Source organism: Crocodylus siamensis, chromosome 6 (genome assembly GCF_052110815.1).
Source record: "Crocodylus siamensis isolate JL-2025a chromosome 6, ASM5211081v1, whole genome shotgun sequence".
NCBI lineage: Eukaryota > Metazoa > Chordata > Crocodylia > Crocodylidae > Crocodylus > Crocodylus siamensis.
The window spans coordinates 65,451,620-65,468,916 of NC_143400.1; the positions used below are offsets into that span (position 1 = coordinate 65,451,620).

At 39.2% G+C, this 17,297-nt stretch overlaps 1 protein-coding gene across 3 annotated transcripts in view; it reads left to right on the forward strand.

Moving 5' to 3' along the window:
- PLS1 (plastin 1) overlaps positions 1-17,297 on the forward strand; it is a 71,330-nt gene that overhangs the window by 32,197 nt on the left and 21,836 nt on the right. For all 3 annotated transcript variants that reach the window (XM_090052108.1, XM_090052107.1, XM_090052109.1), the window contains 8 exons: positions 2,463-2,626; positions 5,276-5,405; positions 7,759-7,891; positions 10,095-10,176; positions 12,560-12,725; positions 12,831-12,973; positions 14,309-14,404; positions 16,535-16,730. In XM_090052108.1, coding sequence (XP_089908234.1) covers positions 2,463-2,626; positions 5,276-5,405; positions 7,759-7,891; positions 10,095-10,176; positions 12,560-12,725; positions 12,831-12,973; positions 14,309-14,404; positions 16,535-16,730 — 1,110 coding nt within the window. The remainder of the gene's footprint in view (positions 1-2,462; positions 2,627-5,275; positions 5,406-7,758; positions 7,892-10,094; positions 10,177-12,559; positions 12,726-12,830; positions 12,974-14,308; positions 14,405-16,534; positions 16,731-17,297) is intronic.

A 17,297-nucleotide genomic window follows, 5' to 3' on the forward strand; every position in this document is an offset into this window, starting at 1 on the left:
AAATGAACATCAGTGCAGAGAAAATGGAGGTGGTTTACTTTTGAACTAAAACACCTTGGATGTGTTTTAGTTCAAAAGCGGACTACTGCCATTTTCTGTGCACTGATGCACATTTTTTCTGCTATACAGCTACACACATTGCAGCACAAGGCAGCACATACATGTGTAAAAATACCCAGTGGTTTTCTACACTCTTCTTTCCTCCTTCTTTCCCCTTGAATCTTGAACTCCTTAATTTATTTTGGCTTTCCCACTTCCCCTTCCAGCTTTGTCTGTGCTGCTGCCCCATTAGGTGTCAAATATTTATATTAATTTAGATTTAATATTCAGATTGTTAAAGGTCCTTAAGGCTATTTGTTAAAGGATTTAATGCTATAACCATTGTTACTGTTTGTAACAATCTATGGTTTTACATTTTTGGTGTTGTTTTGTCTTTTAATGTTTTTGTTGAAAGTAAATATCAATAAAAACCTCAAATATAAATATTTTTATTACTTTTTAAATGCCACATAGAAAAATGTTTCATTTACTTCCAGCTGTATCTATAAAGTGATAAACAAAGAACATTGCCCATTACCCTGGAAAATTACCCCTCTGTGAAAATAGAGATTAAAGAATTAAATAGAAAGTAGCTGAGTTGGTGGCCACATCCAGACATTATGTTTCTACCAGGAGAATCATAGATCACAAAAACCACAACTGTGCAGGTGTTCAGTTTTATTAGAAAAATAACTCATCTCCTGTGCAATAGAAATCACTCCCAAAACTATAAATGTCTGTACACTTTCCAGCTGCTTGACTTCCCTTAGGGTCCTGGAGAAGTTGAACAGTAGGAGAATGCTCCCTGTGCCTTCCCAGTCACCCCACCACTAGAAAGAAATGCCTGTTTGTGGCCAATGTATTCTCTGCTCCTCAGTAATTCCTCATAATACTGGCAAGTCAAGAATAATAAAACACATAGATCAGACATGATATAAGCTAATATGTATAGAGACAAAGCATTTACATCTCTGCAGGGCATTTTAATAGTGCCCAAATCCCTGCAAGATTTTTTTTTCCCCTTCTATTTTACCATTCTTTATGAAGCTAGGTTCTGCTGCTGATTATTCTTGTGTAACTTGAATATAGTTCAGTAGTTTTACGTAATTATTTCAATAGAAATGGATAACTACAGTGATTGTGGAATTTAACCAAGGGGATGCACATACTGGCATGGAGCCAGCCCAGCCTGCTGGTGCACGCCTTCAGATCAGACTGGGTTAGCTCCATGCTAGCACACGGGGCTTGCAGCACTGGAGGCAGACTCCACATGCCATTGGGCCAGGCGGGCTCCATGCCTCTGTGTGCAGCTTCCCACTGGGGTGCTGGAAGCTTCACGTGGGTGCACAGAGCCAGTCCAGCCCAATGGTGCGTGAACCAGGAACTGTGTGCCATTGGGCCAGGCAGGCTTTGTGCTTCCATGTGGGGCTTCTAGCACTCCAGTGGGAAGCCACGTGTGGAGGCAAGCAGGAGCCCTCCCAGCCCAATTGCGCATTACTCCATGCCTCCATGCACAATTTCCTGCCTGACCCAATGGCACGTAGTTCCTGGTCCACACACCATTAGTCTGGGCCTGTCTTCCACATGGGGCTTCCAGCACTCCAGCGGGAAGCTGCATCTGGAGGCATAGAGTTGTGTGCTGTTGAGCCAGGTGGGCTTCTGCTTGCCTCCACATGCAGCTTTCTGCTAGAGTGCTGGAAGCCCCACGTGGAGGCACAAAGCCAGCTGGCCCAGCCCAATGGTGCACAGCCCACGCCCACCCACAAACCCCAGGGCCCCACCACCACCTTCCTGCCAGGTATCCAGTTAAACATAGTACATTGACAGTGAAAAGTGTATCTTGGAAATTTGGGTGAAAGAGAAAATACCAAGAGTCAAATTCAGCCCTAGTGCAAGTCTCTGAAACCTCTTTGAAACTGAAATAAGGATATAAACTATAACTGTATGACAATATTCTAAAATGTATCATGAGTTAGAGGAGAATGAATAATAGACCTTGGAGTACATGTTATATTGGATAAAATGCCAAATTTTACTGTTTTACAAGAATTTGTGATTTTGCTGTGTCTCCACTTTGGAAAACTTTAAGAGAGTTTCTGAGGAACGTGTAGCATGATGGGGTTCTGGCTCGATAGAAGTAATAAATAATTGTTTTATTATTATTGAGTTGGTATAAATCAACAGAACTTCATTAATTTCATGATGTGGTGATTTAAAATAGCTGTGGATCAACCCTTATGCATTCCTTCATATTTGGATATATAATACACAGTTTGTTCACTCGGAGAAATGCTGTGTTTCTGTACTGTACCATTTTCTTCCCTTTTTCTTCCTTCCCTTCCTTCTGTGTTCCTTCCCTTTAGTTATCAACTTGTATTATTCTGTAACACAAACATGAAAACAACTAACACTTTTATTTTCAGATATTGACAGTAGTGGGTATGTAAGTGATTATGAGCTTCAAGATCTCTTTAAAGAAGCAAGCCTTCCCTTGCCTGGCTACAAAGTGCGAGAGATCATAGAAAAAATTATAGCTGTGACAGATAGCAACAAGGATGGGAAAATCGATTTTGAAGAATTTGTCTCGGTAAGTAATACAGTCTCCTTAAGCTGCCCTTTAACACAGTTATTTGTTTTTATACCAATATTCTAAATTATTAAATTTTACAATGTCAGATGAGACAATGACTGACTGTATTTTAAAAAGCATATTGTAGTGTACTGTAGGTTTGCCTTATACAAAACATTACCTGTTACTGTGTCTGAACTAAGCATAATTAAATTTCGTGTCATAGGACATTTGAGTAGGAAGGGATGTATCCATGATAACTCAGTCAAGAATATAAGGGGAAGGAGGTAGGCCGTTACTCCAGTAACGTTAAGTGTCTTGACAGGGTCATAGACAGACCTATGTCCTTGGACCAGCACAGCTACAACATACATCTCTTGAAAAGGTCTCAATCCGTGAAAGATTATAAGATTAACACTTGAGGAGTAACAAAATGTGTGCAGACATTCAATAGAAATCTTGTACTTTGCTGCTTTTGGCTCCTTTTGAATCATATTCTTAGTTCTTATGGAGCCCATTATGTAGTCAAGATCGACTTTAAAGAATTATTTACCATGCCTGACTGGAAATGCAAGCTTCGAAATTGCCTGAAATCTCTAAGAGGAAGGGTTGGATAGACTAACTTTAGATTTGAATTGCTGGATAATGTTTTGAGAGCAGCTTGTACAGTAATTACAAACTTTTGCTGATTCCTGAATGCGAAGATAGTTATAATAACGGGATAGTTGATTAACTATTATGCAGATATTGACCACTCCAACATAAGCTTGTCAAGGAAACTAAAATAATCTTTTTTATTCAAATAGTTAGCATAATGCTGAGATGTTGTAGCATGTTATATTATATCAGCATATAACCTTTTCCAAAGCAACAAATAGGCAGCTGGTGTGCTAGAGTCATGCTATTTTCCCAGGACATTCTTTTTGGTGTGTGGTGGGTTTTTTGTTTTTTTTTTTAACTACATTCCTCATGTCTCTGCATCTAGCTGTAGATGGCAGGGACTGTTTCTGTGCATGTTGTCCAGTGCCTGGGCATAATAGGCTCAGATCCATGGCTGCTATTTCTATTTAATAGTAATAAATGTAATAATATATTTTAAATAACATAAGATTTTTACCCTGCAGTTATATGATATGGAGTTCTCTTTAGTTTTTGCTGTGCCCTCTGGGTTCCATTTTTGGAAAAGAATATAAAAAGAACTAAGGCAGACAAGGGTCTAGGGCAAATCTGATATCTTTTATTAAACCAACTCAATTTTTAGTTGGTCTAACAAAAGATATCAGATTTACCCAAAGAACCTTGTCTGCCTATGTCCTTAGACCAACACGGCTACAACTTACACCCCAGTAAAAAGAATCAAAGAATGGTGCTTGACTTCCTTGTCATTATTATTTCTCAATTGCTGTTACTTCCTGAAATCTCTAAAACAGAGCAGGACTTGGCTAGTTTAGTAATTGGATGGGTACCATAAAGGAAAATGTAAATAATAGATATCTGAGTTGTATAGCAGTCTTCCTTCTGTCATCACCGAGTCATCACTGAACAAACATGCCAGAGCAGTGCAAAGACCCTAGTACTGAGATATTGCTTTTCAGGGCAGATGTAAAACTGGGTTCGTGATTACTCATGGTCATTTAAGATCCTCTGGTATTTTCTGAGAATAAAGATACATACTTGGTATCCCAAGCAACTTCGACTTTGGATAATTACGTTAACTCACTCAGTTCCCCTTGCAGTTTTAGTTAGAAGTAGTATTCTGTTTCTAGTTGTTGTATTATTGTTTTACTTAGCAGGTTCAATTTAGTCCAGATGAACTCAGAGCTAGTTCAGACGATTCTTTTTTTTTTTTTACTTTCTGAAAGGAAGCAGTATATCCCCTCACCTTCAAGAACTATTGAGTCCTTGAATTGTTTGTGACACAAGATGCCTATACCATTGTGCTGAATTGCTGTGCCCTATTTAGGCCTGGTTTTAATAAATAATTAATGCTAAGGGTTTGTGGTATTCTGTGTGTAAGTCACTGGCTGGAGTGTTCTTTTGAAAGAATTGCACAGTTTCAGATTGATTTTTTTTCCTTGCTTTTGTAAACACTGTAGATTGAATGCAAAATGATTATTGCTGCTGAAACAATAAACTTTTTGCAATTATCTAGGGTCTTCTGGTGTTTCTACAGAATAATTTAATTTGCCCAACTAACTGAATGATAAACATTTGTCTTGCAGCCTATGCTGTATATTTATCAGATTTATCTGATAATTTTCATATTTTTGGTAAGATTTGATAATATCCTTCATATTACAAGATTTTTTGGTGCTAGTATTGTATGACTTGTGCACTGAGAAATAAATCAACTCCCTCTCTTTCTTTTTTAATTTTTTAATCCACCAAAAAATCTATTAAAAGATCTGTATATTGTTGTGAATATATTTGAATAAGTTATATAACTTTGTAAGGGTAAAACCTTAGCTAGTCATCCAGCCAACAGACTTCCATAACATAGTAGCTGAATAGTAACTAAATCTACCTTGATGGTATTGATATGGTATTCTTTTTGAAAAAGGAATCAAAAGTTATCAACACCCAGGAATTGGGTGAGCTTAATGTTAAATTGTCCTTGTAAGTTTACATTCAGTGAGGAAAAGCTTTCTCTTCTATGTTCTATTGCAGATTATTCAGGAACTGAAAAGTAAAGATGTTAGCAAAACATTCCGAAAATCAATAAACAAGAAACAGGGTATTACAGCAATTGGAGGAACTTCACCAATTTCCAGTGAGGGGACCCAGCATTCTTATTCAGGTAAAAAAACAAACAAGAAAAACCCAAAAACCTGTGTCTTTTGCAATAAGAAGAAAGAAGCAAAAATACATTCTAAAAAATGTTCTCTAAAGCAGACCAGTGGAGGTAGCAGGACTCTTTACTCTGCTATGTTAAGAGTCATTGTGTGTGTTTAGTTTTCTTGTTTATGGTTTCAGGCTGCACCAGGAAGAAAGTCTGAATTTTTGCCAGAGCAGAAAATGAAAACAGAACTCTGGTTACAAGTAAAAATTAATGAATAACCATAATTAATGTAATTTTGTAGAATGTTTCAGTAACTAATCTGTGATTATTTTGATTATCTACTTTTAATTATGTGGAGTTTTGTTGTTTTATTTTTTACATATTCATGTAGTGTTTAGAAAAGAGAATCCCCATTTTCTTTTCTATGGTGCAGAACTAGAATTAAAAACAGTTGATGGTATCATGGAATTGTAGACTTTATAGAGGAGAACAGTCCTATTAGATCTAACCCTTCTTTCTGTCAATACAGGGTTGTACATTTTCTAACTTTCTTTCAGTCTAGCTCTAAAAGTACCAAGTAACAGTAACTTCATCACTCCTAGACGATGATTTACACTGCTCATCCTAATCTATATTTTCTTTCTTAATTTCATGCTATTTCAGTTAAACTCTCTCTTCTGAATAGTTCTTCTCCCTACCTGCTGATTATATGCTTAGATATGCACATGACTTCATCTCAATGCTCTGTGTGTGCGTACATGCAGGCAACTGCAGGTACAGAACATTAACTGTGCAACTATTTGTCTAACATATATATACACAATGGTGCTTGTATAAATATGGGTTTGGGTTTATTGTTCAGTTCTTCCATTGTTTGTGTGGATCCTTCCTATAGAAAATGAGGAAAGAAAGACAATTTTTAAATGTAGGAAAATGTTATGATAAAAACCATAAAAATGGGAGGGGACTTCAGGGCAGGACAGAGGTTGGTACTTGAAAAGACTGTTATGTTAGTTGAATAGATTTCATGATGATGGTTGCTGTTTAGAGCTTGAGACTAGAGAGGTGGTAAGTACTATGACCCTAAGCAGAAAAGTCCTCTTAAAAAGCAAGAACTGAAGCATATGCTTGCATGTATTTCTAAGAGTAGTACCATGGCTGCTTGCAGATGGGGTGGGGGAGGAACAAAATGGTGCTTTATTTTAAACTCGGTATGCTCCCACGCCAAGCCTAACACATGCCCAGAAGAGTCAGTTCCTTAGTTGAACCCACCTTTCCCAACATCTGTAGAGACTGGGCACTTTAGTGGGGTGCATTTTGGCACTTATCTAATAGCTGCTTGAATCAGCTTTAGCTAACAGCACCAAAAAGCCCCACTGAAGCTCCTGATGTCTCTAGACACTGAGGAGCTGGATCAAAGTAACATGCTGCTGCTCGCAGTAGAGTGCATTTTTTTTTCCACATCTGTCAGTGCCCCATGATCCTAAATGTTGGATCAGTCTGACCTCTTAATGCCTTTCAGGACTGAGTCCTTTAACAAGATTCTTTTTTTTTTTTTTTTTTTTTAATTTATTTATTTATTTTTGGAGTTACAAACATAATAAATGATAGCTCTGTTTGTATGCTTGGCTTCCTGTGGTGCTTAGAACTTGAATTCAGAGTCTACATTCTGGACGTGAGTCAACTGCAAGTTTTGTACATGCTAGCTCTATACTGTCTGAGTACTGCTCTTACAGCATCAATTGCTTTATTTTAATATTTCTCCACAGCATGTTATGTAGCCTGTCCCCTCCTGAAACCTGGTCAACTCTTAGGAGTGAACACTACACACAGTCTTGGAAAAGGATACAAATGTTGTAGCTGGACTGATTGTAGTCCTGACACGGATTCTTAGACAAAAGTAATGATGAATCCTGTACATAAACTCCCAAGGGGTGAAAATAGAAGTGTCTCCCTGTAAAAAAAAAAAAAAAAAAAAAAAAAAAAAATTCCCTAAAGTTAATATAGCATAGTCATTTACAATAAATTCTTAGAGGTGGTACCAGCCTCTGAAAAGCAGAGTGTAGAGGCCAGACTGAAATACTGACATTCTAACAAGTTAAAAATCAATCGTGTCTGTGCATTCATGTTGATCATAATACAGATGTAGTAATTTCCTTCCTTTTAACATAAGTACAGAGAAAATGAACTCTGGTAATCCATGTTAGTAATATATTTTTATAATTATGTTATGGGCAGAGTGTTACTATTACATTCTGTGGACAGTTCAATAGTACCTTCCTTCTCCTATAATAATTAGTAGATTATTCTACTGGTGTTCTGTGGTATTCTCATTCTTAGACTACTTAGTCTTTATTTATTTATTTTGCAGAAGAAGAAAAGGTTGCTTTTGTTAACTGGATAAATAAAGCTCTGCGAGATGACCCGGACTGTAAGCATCTTCTTCCCATGAATCCATCAAATGAAAGTCTTTTTAAATCACTTGCAGATGGTATCCTACTTTGGTGAGTCTAAAGCTAAGAAAAAGCTGAGAACTTTGTTGTCTGAAAGTCATGTCTTGATTACGTTTAAATACATGGAAGTTTTCAGTAATACCAAGATTTGTTCTTTAATTAATACTTTGATCAACCCCTAGTACTGGAGAAAATCCCCTTCTTGTACATCCTTCTTTAGCATAATTTTTTAAAGTATAACCTTGTGGCAGGCTTGAGGCCACAAGGATAAACTTACCTGGAGTGGGGAGTGACCGGAGCCAGCAGCATGCCGCATTGAACCAGGAACGAACCAGGAGTGGAGCTGCGACAGGAAAAATCGCTGCAGCAAAAGAAAAGAAAAAATAATAAAAAAAAGAACTGCGGGTCCAGAAGGAGCTGGGACCAGCTTTTGTGCCAGCATGGGCGCATTTTATGGCAGTGTGCGGCGCTGATTTGCTGCCCGGCCCCTTGGAACCAGGATAAAAAGCTCAGCGGAGGGCAAACAAGGGAGACCAGAAATGGGTTCCCCAGTGGGCCCAGAGAAGCCCAGAGCAGAGCCTCATGGAGGAGAAATGCTGGCTGCCCCAGGAAGGGGCCTCTGAAAACAAGCTGAGCCAAGGAGGGTTGACAGAGTTACCTGAAATGAGTCATGGACTCCAGACATCTCTGGACAAGATTGGACTGAGTGGGAACCTGAAGAGAAAAGGGGAGATGGACGTCCAAACTGTGGCAAATACAGACTGAAGAGGGAGCAAGATATACCGGGGAGCAAGGTAACCCAAGGTCAGGAAGGAATCTAGGCAAGATTCCAAATGGCCTTAGGGAACTCAGATGAGGCAACATCTGACTAATACAACCCAACAGACCAAGGTATAAGAACCTATACCAAAACAGACCTAAGAGACTGGGAAACAACATCTGTGGTTGGTGTTAGGTGAGGTGTAGGGGAGGCGGAGCCCCAAATGGGAAGACGGACGGGAAGATTGAAGGAAGGTACCAGGAAAGGCAGGACAAATGATCTTCCTCACAACTAAACAAATTTATTCCAGCAAGACGTGGCAGGAAAGAACCCCTGAGGACCTTCCAGAGTCTATCCCAGCAACAACCTGTCCTCTCTCCAAGCGACAGGAAAGCCAGAAAAACCCATGCATACAAGATGCACCGGTGAATGCCATGAACGGTTACAAACCTATTCAAAGAATTTTTCTGTTTTAATTTTAATGTGGGGAAGGTATATGTGTGTGTAAAGTCTGACTAGCTGAAGGCTTTTTCATGTCAGACTCTTTAAATTCTACCTTCTTGAGTGCACATGACATTACATATTCCAATATACTGAGTAAAAGGAATAATTAGAAGTCTTTTGAGAAGTATTGTGTAGGGTTCAAATCCCAGGGCTGGAACACAGAAGGGCTGAGTTCTGTTCTTAGCTATACCACAAACTTATATTGTGTCCCTTCTCTCTCTCTCTCTCTCTCTCTCTCTTTCTCTTTCTCTCTCTGCTGCAGTTTCCCAGGATATTGAGAGCTTAATACATTATTACTGATTGGATACAGACTTTCAACCTTTTACAGCAGGGGTTTTCAATCTTTTTTAATAAATGTACTTCTGGCAGCTGGACATGGAGCTGGGGGGGAGGCCGGTGGCAATGATTGCATGCAGAGCAGCAGCAGCTTGGGGTGGTGGGTGGCAAGGCCTCGTGAGCTTCCTCCCCTCCCCCCCCATGTCTGACTGGCTAGGCGGCACCTGTGCAGCCTGCAGAGGGGCGCCATTGCCGTCATCCCCTCCCTGGCCCTACTTCTGGGAGGTGGCGGCACAGGGTGGTGGCGCTCCATCCCCACCCACCCATGCATACTCCCAAGGTTGACAACCCCTTTTTAGAGGAAAGAATTTTAGAAACAAGGCATTACAGAAGTGTGCTGTGTTAGTTACAAGTTGTATGTTTTTGATAATAGAGAGTCTCTCATTCTGAATACATTTAATTTATGGTTGGCTGAGTTTTTCCTGAGAGCTGCGCTAACAATGCAGTCAGAGTTTTCCCTAAGCATAAACCTGACTGTTCCACTTTTTCATATCTATGGAGACTTAACGGTTCCTCACTGAAATTTTTTTGAATGGAAAAAGAGAATAGTTTTCCATAATGTTTTAAATATTTCAAATAACATTTCAAGATTTACCACAAAAATAGTAATGTTTTGGTTTCTCAAAAAATTGAATTATTTAATTGCTTCCCCAGCAAAATGATTAACTTATCACAACCAGATACAATTGATGAAAGGGTTATTAACAAGAAGAAACTCACGCCTTTCACTGTTTCTGTAAGTATTGCACCTTTTCTGTCATAAATATTACAGTAGACTCTGCCTACAGCTTTTTTTTACTGAGGATTTTGTTATGGACTTAAAACGGGAGGAGAATCAAGCTTTATACATGTATTTAAAGGGTCTGACACATGGAGTAGCTTGACATGCATTGCCTGGGTGCTGTGGGGGAAACATTCAAACTGCACAAGGCCTTGAAGAAACGCAGAGAGCTTGCATCCTTTCTCTCAGATTTCTAATGTTTTAATTTGTTGTAGCTGACCTGCTCTGTTTTCCTAGTCTTTAGAAGTATTTGAGCAATAGAGGTTTAATGGAGTGGTTGACAAGGACAAGCCATATCTTAGAGATGTTATGCAAAAAGAATATGTAAGTTTTAGGCATAGCCTGGATGTGATGACTAAGTGTTAAAGATGATTTCCAAGCTGCTGTCCTGTGTAACAGGCAGGGAAGTGTATTTTCCACAGTAAAAGAAAGTAGTGGAGAGACCTAAGAAAAAAAGACTAAAAGTTTTATTAAGTCTGAGCTAATGACTAAGCATTCACACAAGAACGTTGGGAAAATGATATTTTAGTTTGGAGAGAGGTGGACAGATTTGAAATAGGTAAATTTGTGAGGTTTCAGTATAATGAGGGGAAAAAATCAGTTAAAACCTGGAAGGAATAAAGCTGACCTTTTAATTGAACATGATATGTAAGGAAGCTTCAGATATATTAGGCTCTAAATTCCCCTCCAAAAGTGTTTTATAATTTCTGCCTGTTTAACAAAGACTGTGCCAGCAAAGATGCTAGTACATATACTTATGCTCTCTCTATGGCTATGGCGTACTTATCAGAGCCAGAATATATTTGTTTTTCCAAACTGTTGCTGCTTTAATAGCAGTTGTCTTTCCAGCGTCACCGTGTGGTCCAGCTGCAGTCTTGATGCTCTCTTTGCAATTTCCATTTACTGGATGTAGTAAACAGATCAGCATGAGTTTATGCACTTCAGACATGTTCCTACACATGCGGACATACTTTGGCCCAAATTAAGTGGTATTGCAAGCAGTAGCATTCTGCAGAGAGCAAGGGCCCACTCAAGCAGTTCTAGCCACAGGATGAGGCTCAGAAAATCTGATGAAAAACAGATGTCCGCTTTGTGCCACCCTAAAACTTTTTAGGGTGGCACAGAAGCAGAGTGAACAGACATCATGCCTTTTATAGCTCCATAAATGCTTAAATTTTGTGATGGCAGTTGCGCACCCTGGGTGAATGCCCCTGCAGGAAATTCAATTCAATTCAATTTATTAAGGATTCTGGCTGAAAACCATGCTCCCAAAAAAACCAGACATATAACAATAATATAAATTTAAATGAAAATAACAGTGCAAATACAATAATGAAATAGGGCCAACTATTATAAAAGCATTATTCCTACCCCTAGAATTAACATAATCAAGTACAAATATGGTGATAAATCAGATCAGTACAATCAAGTACAAATATAGTGATAAATCAGATGAATCTATAAAAATATTGTACAGAGGTTCACAATTATCATAGTAAAAAACAAATATAGTGATAACGTTTATAGGTCATGTCAGCCTTGTAAGCAAAAATTGCAAGACGGTTTACTAAATATGGATCTGTTTGCTGGAAGAAACATATTAAGTCTGCAGGTGATTCAAACATGGTGGGGGATACTCCTTTTTCTTGCTGCCACCCTGTGGATTTGGACAGCTGTGCAAGCAGAGTAGGGGGACCCCTATGGGAGTTTCCCCCTTCTGCACTTGCAAATGCATGTTTGGGAAATTATTCTGGAATGAATCATGCATCCACATGCATGCAGGGGGGAAAACTCCCATAGGAGTCCCCCCTCCACTTGCACATGGTGCCCTGGGGTGCGGCAATGAGAAAAGCACTGGGTCTTGATGTACCCTTCATGCTGAGAGTTCCCCCTGCTCCATGCTTGAATTCCCTACAGGAGGATTCTCTCATGCCCCAATACAGGAAGCATGTCTGGAAATGGGAGTTTCCCTCACTTGCTGACATGCACCCCAAGTTGGGGTACAGCGTCTGGGGCTCTTTTCCTACAGGATTGGGCTCCTGAAGCCCCAGGAAGGGCAAAGAACTGACTCTGCAGGATGACAGCCCCAGTGACATCTCTAGGCATCAGTGAAGTCATGGCACAGCTAGATCACACTGCAAAGAGGATGTCTTTTTCCAGTCTTAGTGCTGCTGCTTTTGTGCAGCGCATACTAGTGCATTACAAGGACTAATCTGAGATGAGATTGTTCTGTTCCTTACAATGTCAAAAGCCCACAAAATAACCAAGCTGGTGTTTGCTGTTTTGCATGTGTTTATATTGACAGATATTAATTTTGTTAGCATTAATGTTTCAACAGGAAAACATAAACCTTGCCCTAAATTCTGCATCAGCTATTGGCTGTACAGTAGTCAACATTGGATCACAAGATCTACAAGAAGGGAGACCACATTTGGTATTAGGACTCGTGTGGCAGATCATTAAAGTTGGTCTTTTAGCTGATATTGAGCTCTCCAGAAATGAAGGTAAGAAGGAAAATAATGTCAGGTTCCATAAAATGTGTGAGGTGCGATGAAATGCCTTCTGACACTGGTAACAATAATTCAACTTTCTTTCAAACTTGCTTTTAGCTCTTATTGCTTTGCTAAATGAAGGGGAAGACCTGGAGCAGTTACTGAAACTTTCCCCAGAAGAGCTGTTGCTGCGCTGGGTAAACTACCATCTGTTGAATGCAGGATGGCAGGAAATAAACAATTTCAGTCAGGACATTAAGGTATATACTTGTAATTCTAATAAGTGAAAGTAATATTGGCAGAATGTAATCTGTTTAGAAATGAAGGAGAGAGATGGGAATTAGGAACATGCTAGTGATCCACTTTTTACAGGAATTTGTTAGTCAAATTTATCCTAGAATTGTACATTTTATGATCACACATTGTCCTGTTCAGCTGCTAATACAATGTATCAACAAGGAATATACAGTGCAAACAAAACACTTCCCACATGAATCAAAACAGTAGCTGTCATTCAAGAATAAAAATGTTACAAATTGTACTTAAAACTATTTGGGTCATTTAGCACAACCCCACTCAGAGACTTACTGCTTTCCATCATCCCTTCCCAGAAAGCTTTGGAATTGTCTCTTTTTACCTAGCTGAGCTGGGGAGGGATCTCATTTTGGGTATAGTTCTGCTCACTCTTCTTTAAGTCGGTAGGAGAAAAACAGCATGTTTAAAATCAAAAGTGAATGGGCAATAAATGAGTGGATCTCTGTGGTACTTTCCTTCTAATTATTTCAGAATAAACCATTAAAATATTTTTGTAGTCATTGTTATTCTTCAAAAAATGTTGAAGAACCTATTAATAACAATATTAACTTGATTTTAATGAACTAGAGCACATCTAATCAAAATGTCCTTTAGTATGTAGGGCACATGTTTTTAAATTGGCTACATTTATCAAGAGTACAAGTTTGTCTCTGCCTCTGTGCCTGATTTCTATGGGAACAACAGAAACAAAATACACATATTGGGCATTGCAACAAATAAAAATAATGATTGACAAAATATATAATTGAATCTCTTTAACTGGTATGTTTTGGTACACAGTTTTGTCCCAATCAATTGGTTCATTAAGACAAGAGACTATTCTTAAAAAGTGAAAATGATGATGGATGAGTATTGAACTGATTCATAAAAATGAAATTTCCATTGTTCAGTCTTAAGTCTTTCTCATGAACACCTTATGTAGTAACATCAGCATCAAAAGATGAAGTTAGAATTTAACAGCAGCCTTAAATGTCTTGTAATCTATGAGGTTGGCCAGTATATTCAGTGAAGAAGAGTTTGTTAACATTGGCCTAACTAAATGGCAGTCATTCCTATTCATAGTCATTTGACTGAATGGCTTCTATGAGAAATATTCCAGAAAAGTAGCCATAGAGATTAAGCAGATTTTAACTAAAAGCCTAATCCAGAGTTTATTGAAAGTGGCATTAGTCATTGTAGTGTTTTCAATGGGCTTTGAGGGAGACTGTAAAAATAATAGTATATTATATTTAGAGGAGTAAATGTTGACCCATACTCTAAAAGTGCATTACTTGTTTTAGGATTCAAGAGCCTACTACCATCTCCTGAATCAGATTGCACCCAAAGGAGACCACGATCATGGAATTCCCATTGCCATTGACCTTTCAGGGTTTGATGCAAGTATTCTGAGATTTAAAACTGTGTCTACATTAAGTAACAAAGATATACATGTTGCCTCATTGATGTTATAGAACATGATTTCCTTTTGTGGTTAGCATGATTTGAAGGATGCATAAGCTTTATACCTTCAAGAGTTTAGTACAATTCCAGGATGTGTTAGACACAATTATGTACCTTTCACTGTACAAAGTGGAACTATGCTTTAACTAAAAGAGGGAAAATATTTTGTAACCAGCCTGTTCCATCCTTTCCTCTGCCCCATGGATGTTGTGAATAGCCTGTTATTCTGGAAAACCTCTTCTTCAACAAAGAATTCTAACTGAGCTGCATGGTTATGCTCTGCAGCTCAGTCAGTATGCCTCCTTAGGCAGAAGATTTATATTCTCCTCCTGATTCCTGGAATAAAATGACACTTAAATTTGTGAAGGACCCCTCCAAAAATCATTAGACATGGAGGGTGCTGGCATGTTCAAACCCTTCAAGCAAAATAACAGAAATGTTTAAAAGGCCATCCTAGGTTGTTATGATGACATTTCTCCTTTGGAGGCTGCTGAGAAGACAAGATTGGAAAGTTTACACTAAAATAATTTTGACAGAAAATAGCATTTCAGTTGAATATTCTTTTTGGTAATGAAAATGGTCTGATTTCTATGGCATGTTTTTCTTTTTAAATAAAGGACTCTGAGCACCTGAAACTGAAATATTTAATGTTTTGTCAAAAATGTATACCTATGCTTCTATGCCAAAAGGGAAATTTTCCATGAATAGTCTGTCTTACCTTTTCATTGGTTCTGCTTCTGAGTACAATGGGTTTATTCAAGTACAAAGGATATAGTGACATCTTCTGGGAAGACTAGTGTTTTAGAGTTGCTGACCATAGGCAATGAGATCTCATTATTTATTATTATAGTGAAAATTGTGTATAGAATTACATTTAACATATATACCTTTTGTGTGGGCCCCCTCTATCCCGAAATGGCATCAGTGTGGCAGGGAGCTTGGAGCTCCTGCTACTTTAAGCGAAGGCAGGCTGCAGGTGAGGCAGAAGTCAATCAAGGGAGCCACATGACTCAATAGGGGCTGGGCTTGCAGGATATAAGCCCAGGGCCTGAGCTGAGCAAGTAGTTTGATCTAGAAGCCATGAAGAGAAGAGCTTCCAAGCAGAAGGGCTGCAGCAAGGCTCCTGACTAACATCAGAGCTGGGGTAGGCAAGATTGGTGTTTAGGGATTGAAACTGTAAGGGTGATGGAAGTCTCAACTGGCCCAGGAGCAAGGACAGGGCCTGAGAGATGGAGGCTAAGGTGGAGGAGAAGGGCCACAGTTGCAAAGTGATGAGAAGCAGGGCCAGGGCTCCACAGCCCGTGAGGTGTGAGAACAAGTAGAGGTAGGGGCCCATAGCCTGTGAGAGGCAGAACTTGTTGGAGACAGTCAGAGACAGCGGCTTGAGCCCAGGAGGGGCAGAGAATGCAAGCCTAAACCCAACTGGGGTTAGGATTATTCAATCTACAGAGGCTATAGCCCAGGAGGGGCCAGGACAGTTAAAGGCCCTGAGACTGGAGGCCCCAACAATGGCAGAGACTATTCTGGGTTTAAAGGCCTGTATGAATAAGAGTTGATGCAGGTGCTGAAGGGCCATGGAGTAGACAATAGGGCTTAATGCCCAATGATGAGTGAGTGATTGGTAACATATGCAAAGTTGGGGTGTGTGCTTGGCTAGAAGAGGAGATGAGGAGGCCACATAATTAGCTCTTAATGAGGTGAGCAGTGATAGCTGTGTTCCCAAGTGTGAAATCTCACTTGGGGGGAGCCCTGAGGCAGCCTCCCTTTTTCTAAAAGCATAATTACATCAAGGCATGGCAGGTCAGTTGAACAGGAGATAGCCCCAAAGGAAGTAAAGGTGAGAGGTTAGGGGGTGCTAGGGACATCACAGCCACCCCTGGAGTGGGACCCTGATACAATCAACCACAGCTTCTCGGTGAAAAGATCTGCTTTGTGTTTTAGGGCTTTGAGTGCTTATAGTGTACAGCATAATAATGCACAGTCCTATGTGAAGATATGAGTCCAGAGATATCAAAAAGAATCCAAAAAATCAATAAAACAGTATTTGTTTTTACTTCCTTTTCTAGGAGAAAAGTGATCTGAAGAGAGCTGAACGCATGCTTCAGGAAGCAAACAAACTGGGCTGCAGACAGTTTGTTACTCCAGCTGATGTGGTTGCAGGCAACCCTAAACTTAATTTGGCTTTTGTTGCAAATCTCTTTAATACATATCCAGCCCTACACAAGCCTGATAGCTCTACTTATGACCTCAATTTAATAGAAGGTGAGTTCTTTCAATCTGTAAGCCTATAGAAATAAGAGCATCAGAAGTAGGTATAATTTATGAAAAATAGATTGAGATAAGGCCCCCTTCTGGCAAAGCCTGTTGGAATACCAATATATTAAAAACACTTGGTTTATTATTTTTTTTCAAATATTAGCATGTAAATTGATCCTCTCTCATTCTAGTCATCAGAAGGAGAGGTTTTACTTGCTTGTGTTGCTCTGACCAAAGGCTGTTCTTGATCTGAGTCCTGAATGATCTTCAGCTGCTTTCTTTCCTTCATGTCAGATTACCATGAGCATAGTTTTTATACTCAGGCTTGGTTAGAAATAAGGGTTTGTGGGTTCCTCAGTACTTTATGCCAGTACTAATTGCTTGCCAAGAAATGCTCATCCAATGAGTGAAGCAATGCTGACCAGAGAAGCGTGTGTGGGGGAAATTATACTAAAACATCATTGTGTTTTACATAGGCTTTCTCTTATATGAGTATGCCATAACAAAGCATATCTGTGATGCTACTGCTGCCAAACTTCACGTCACTGCACCAAAACGTAGAGATGCTAAAAC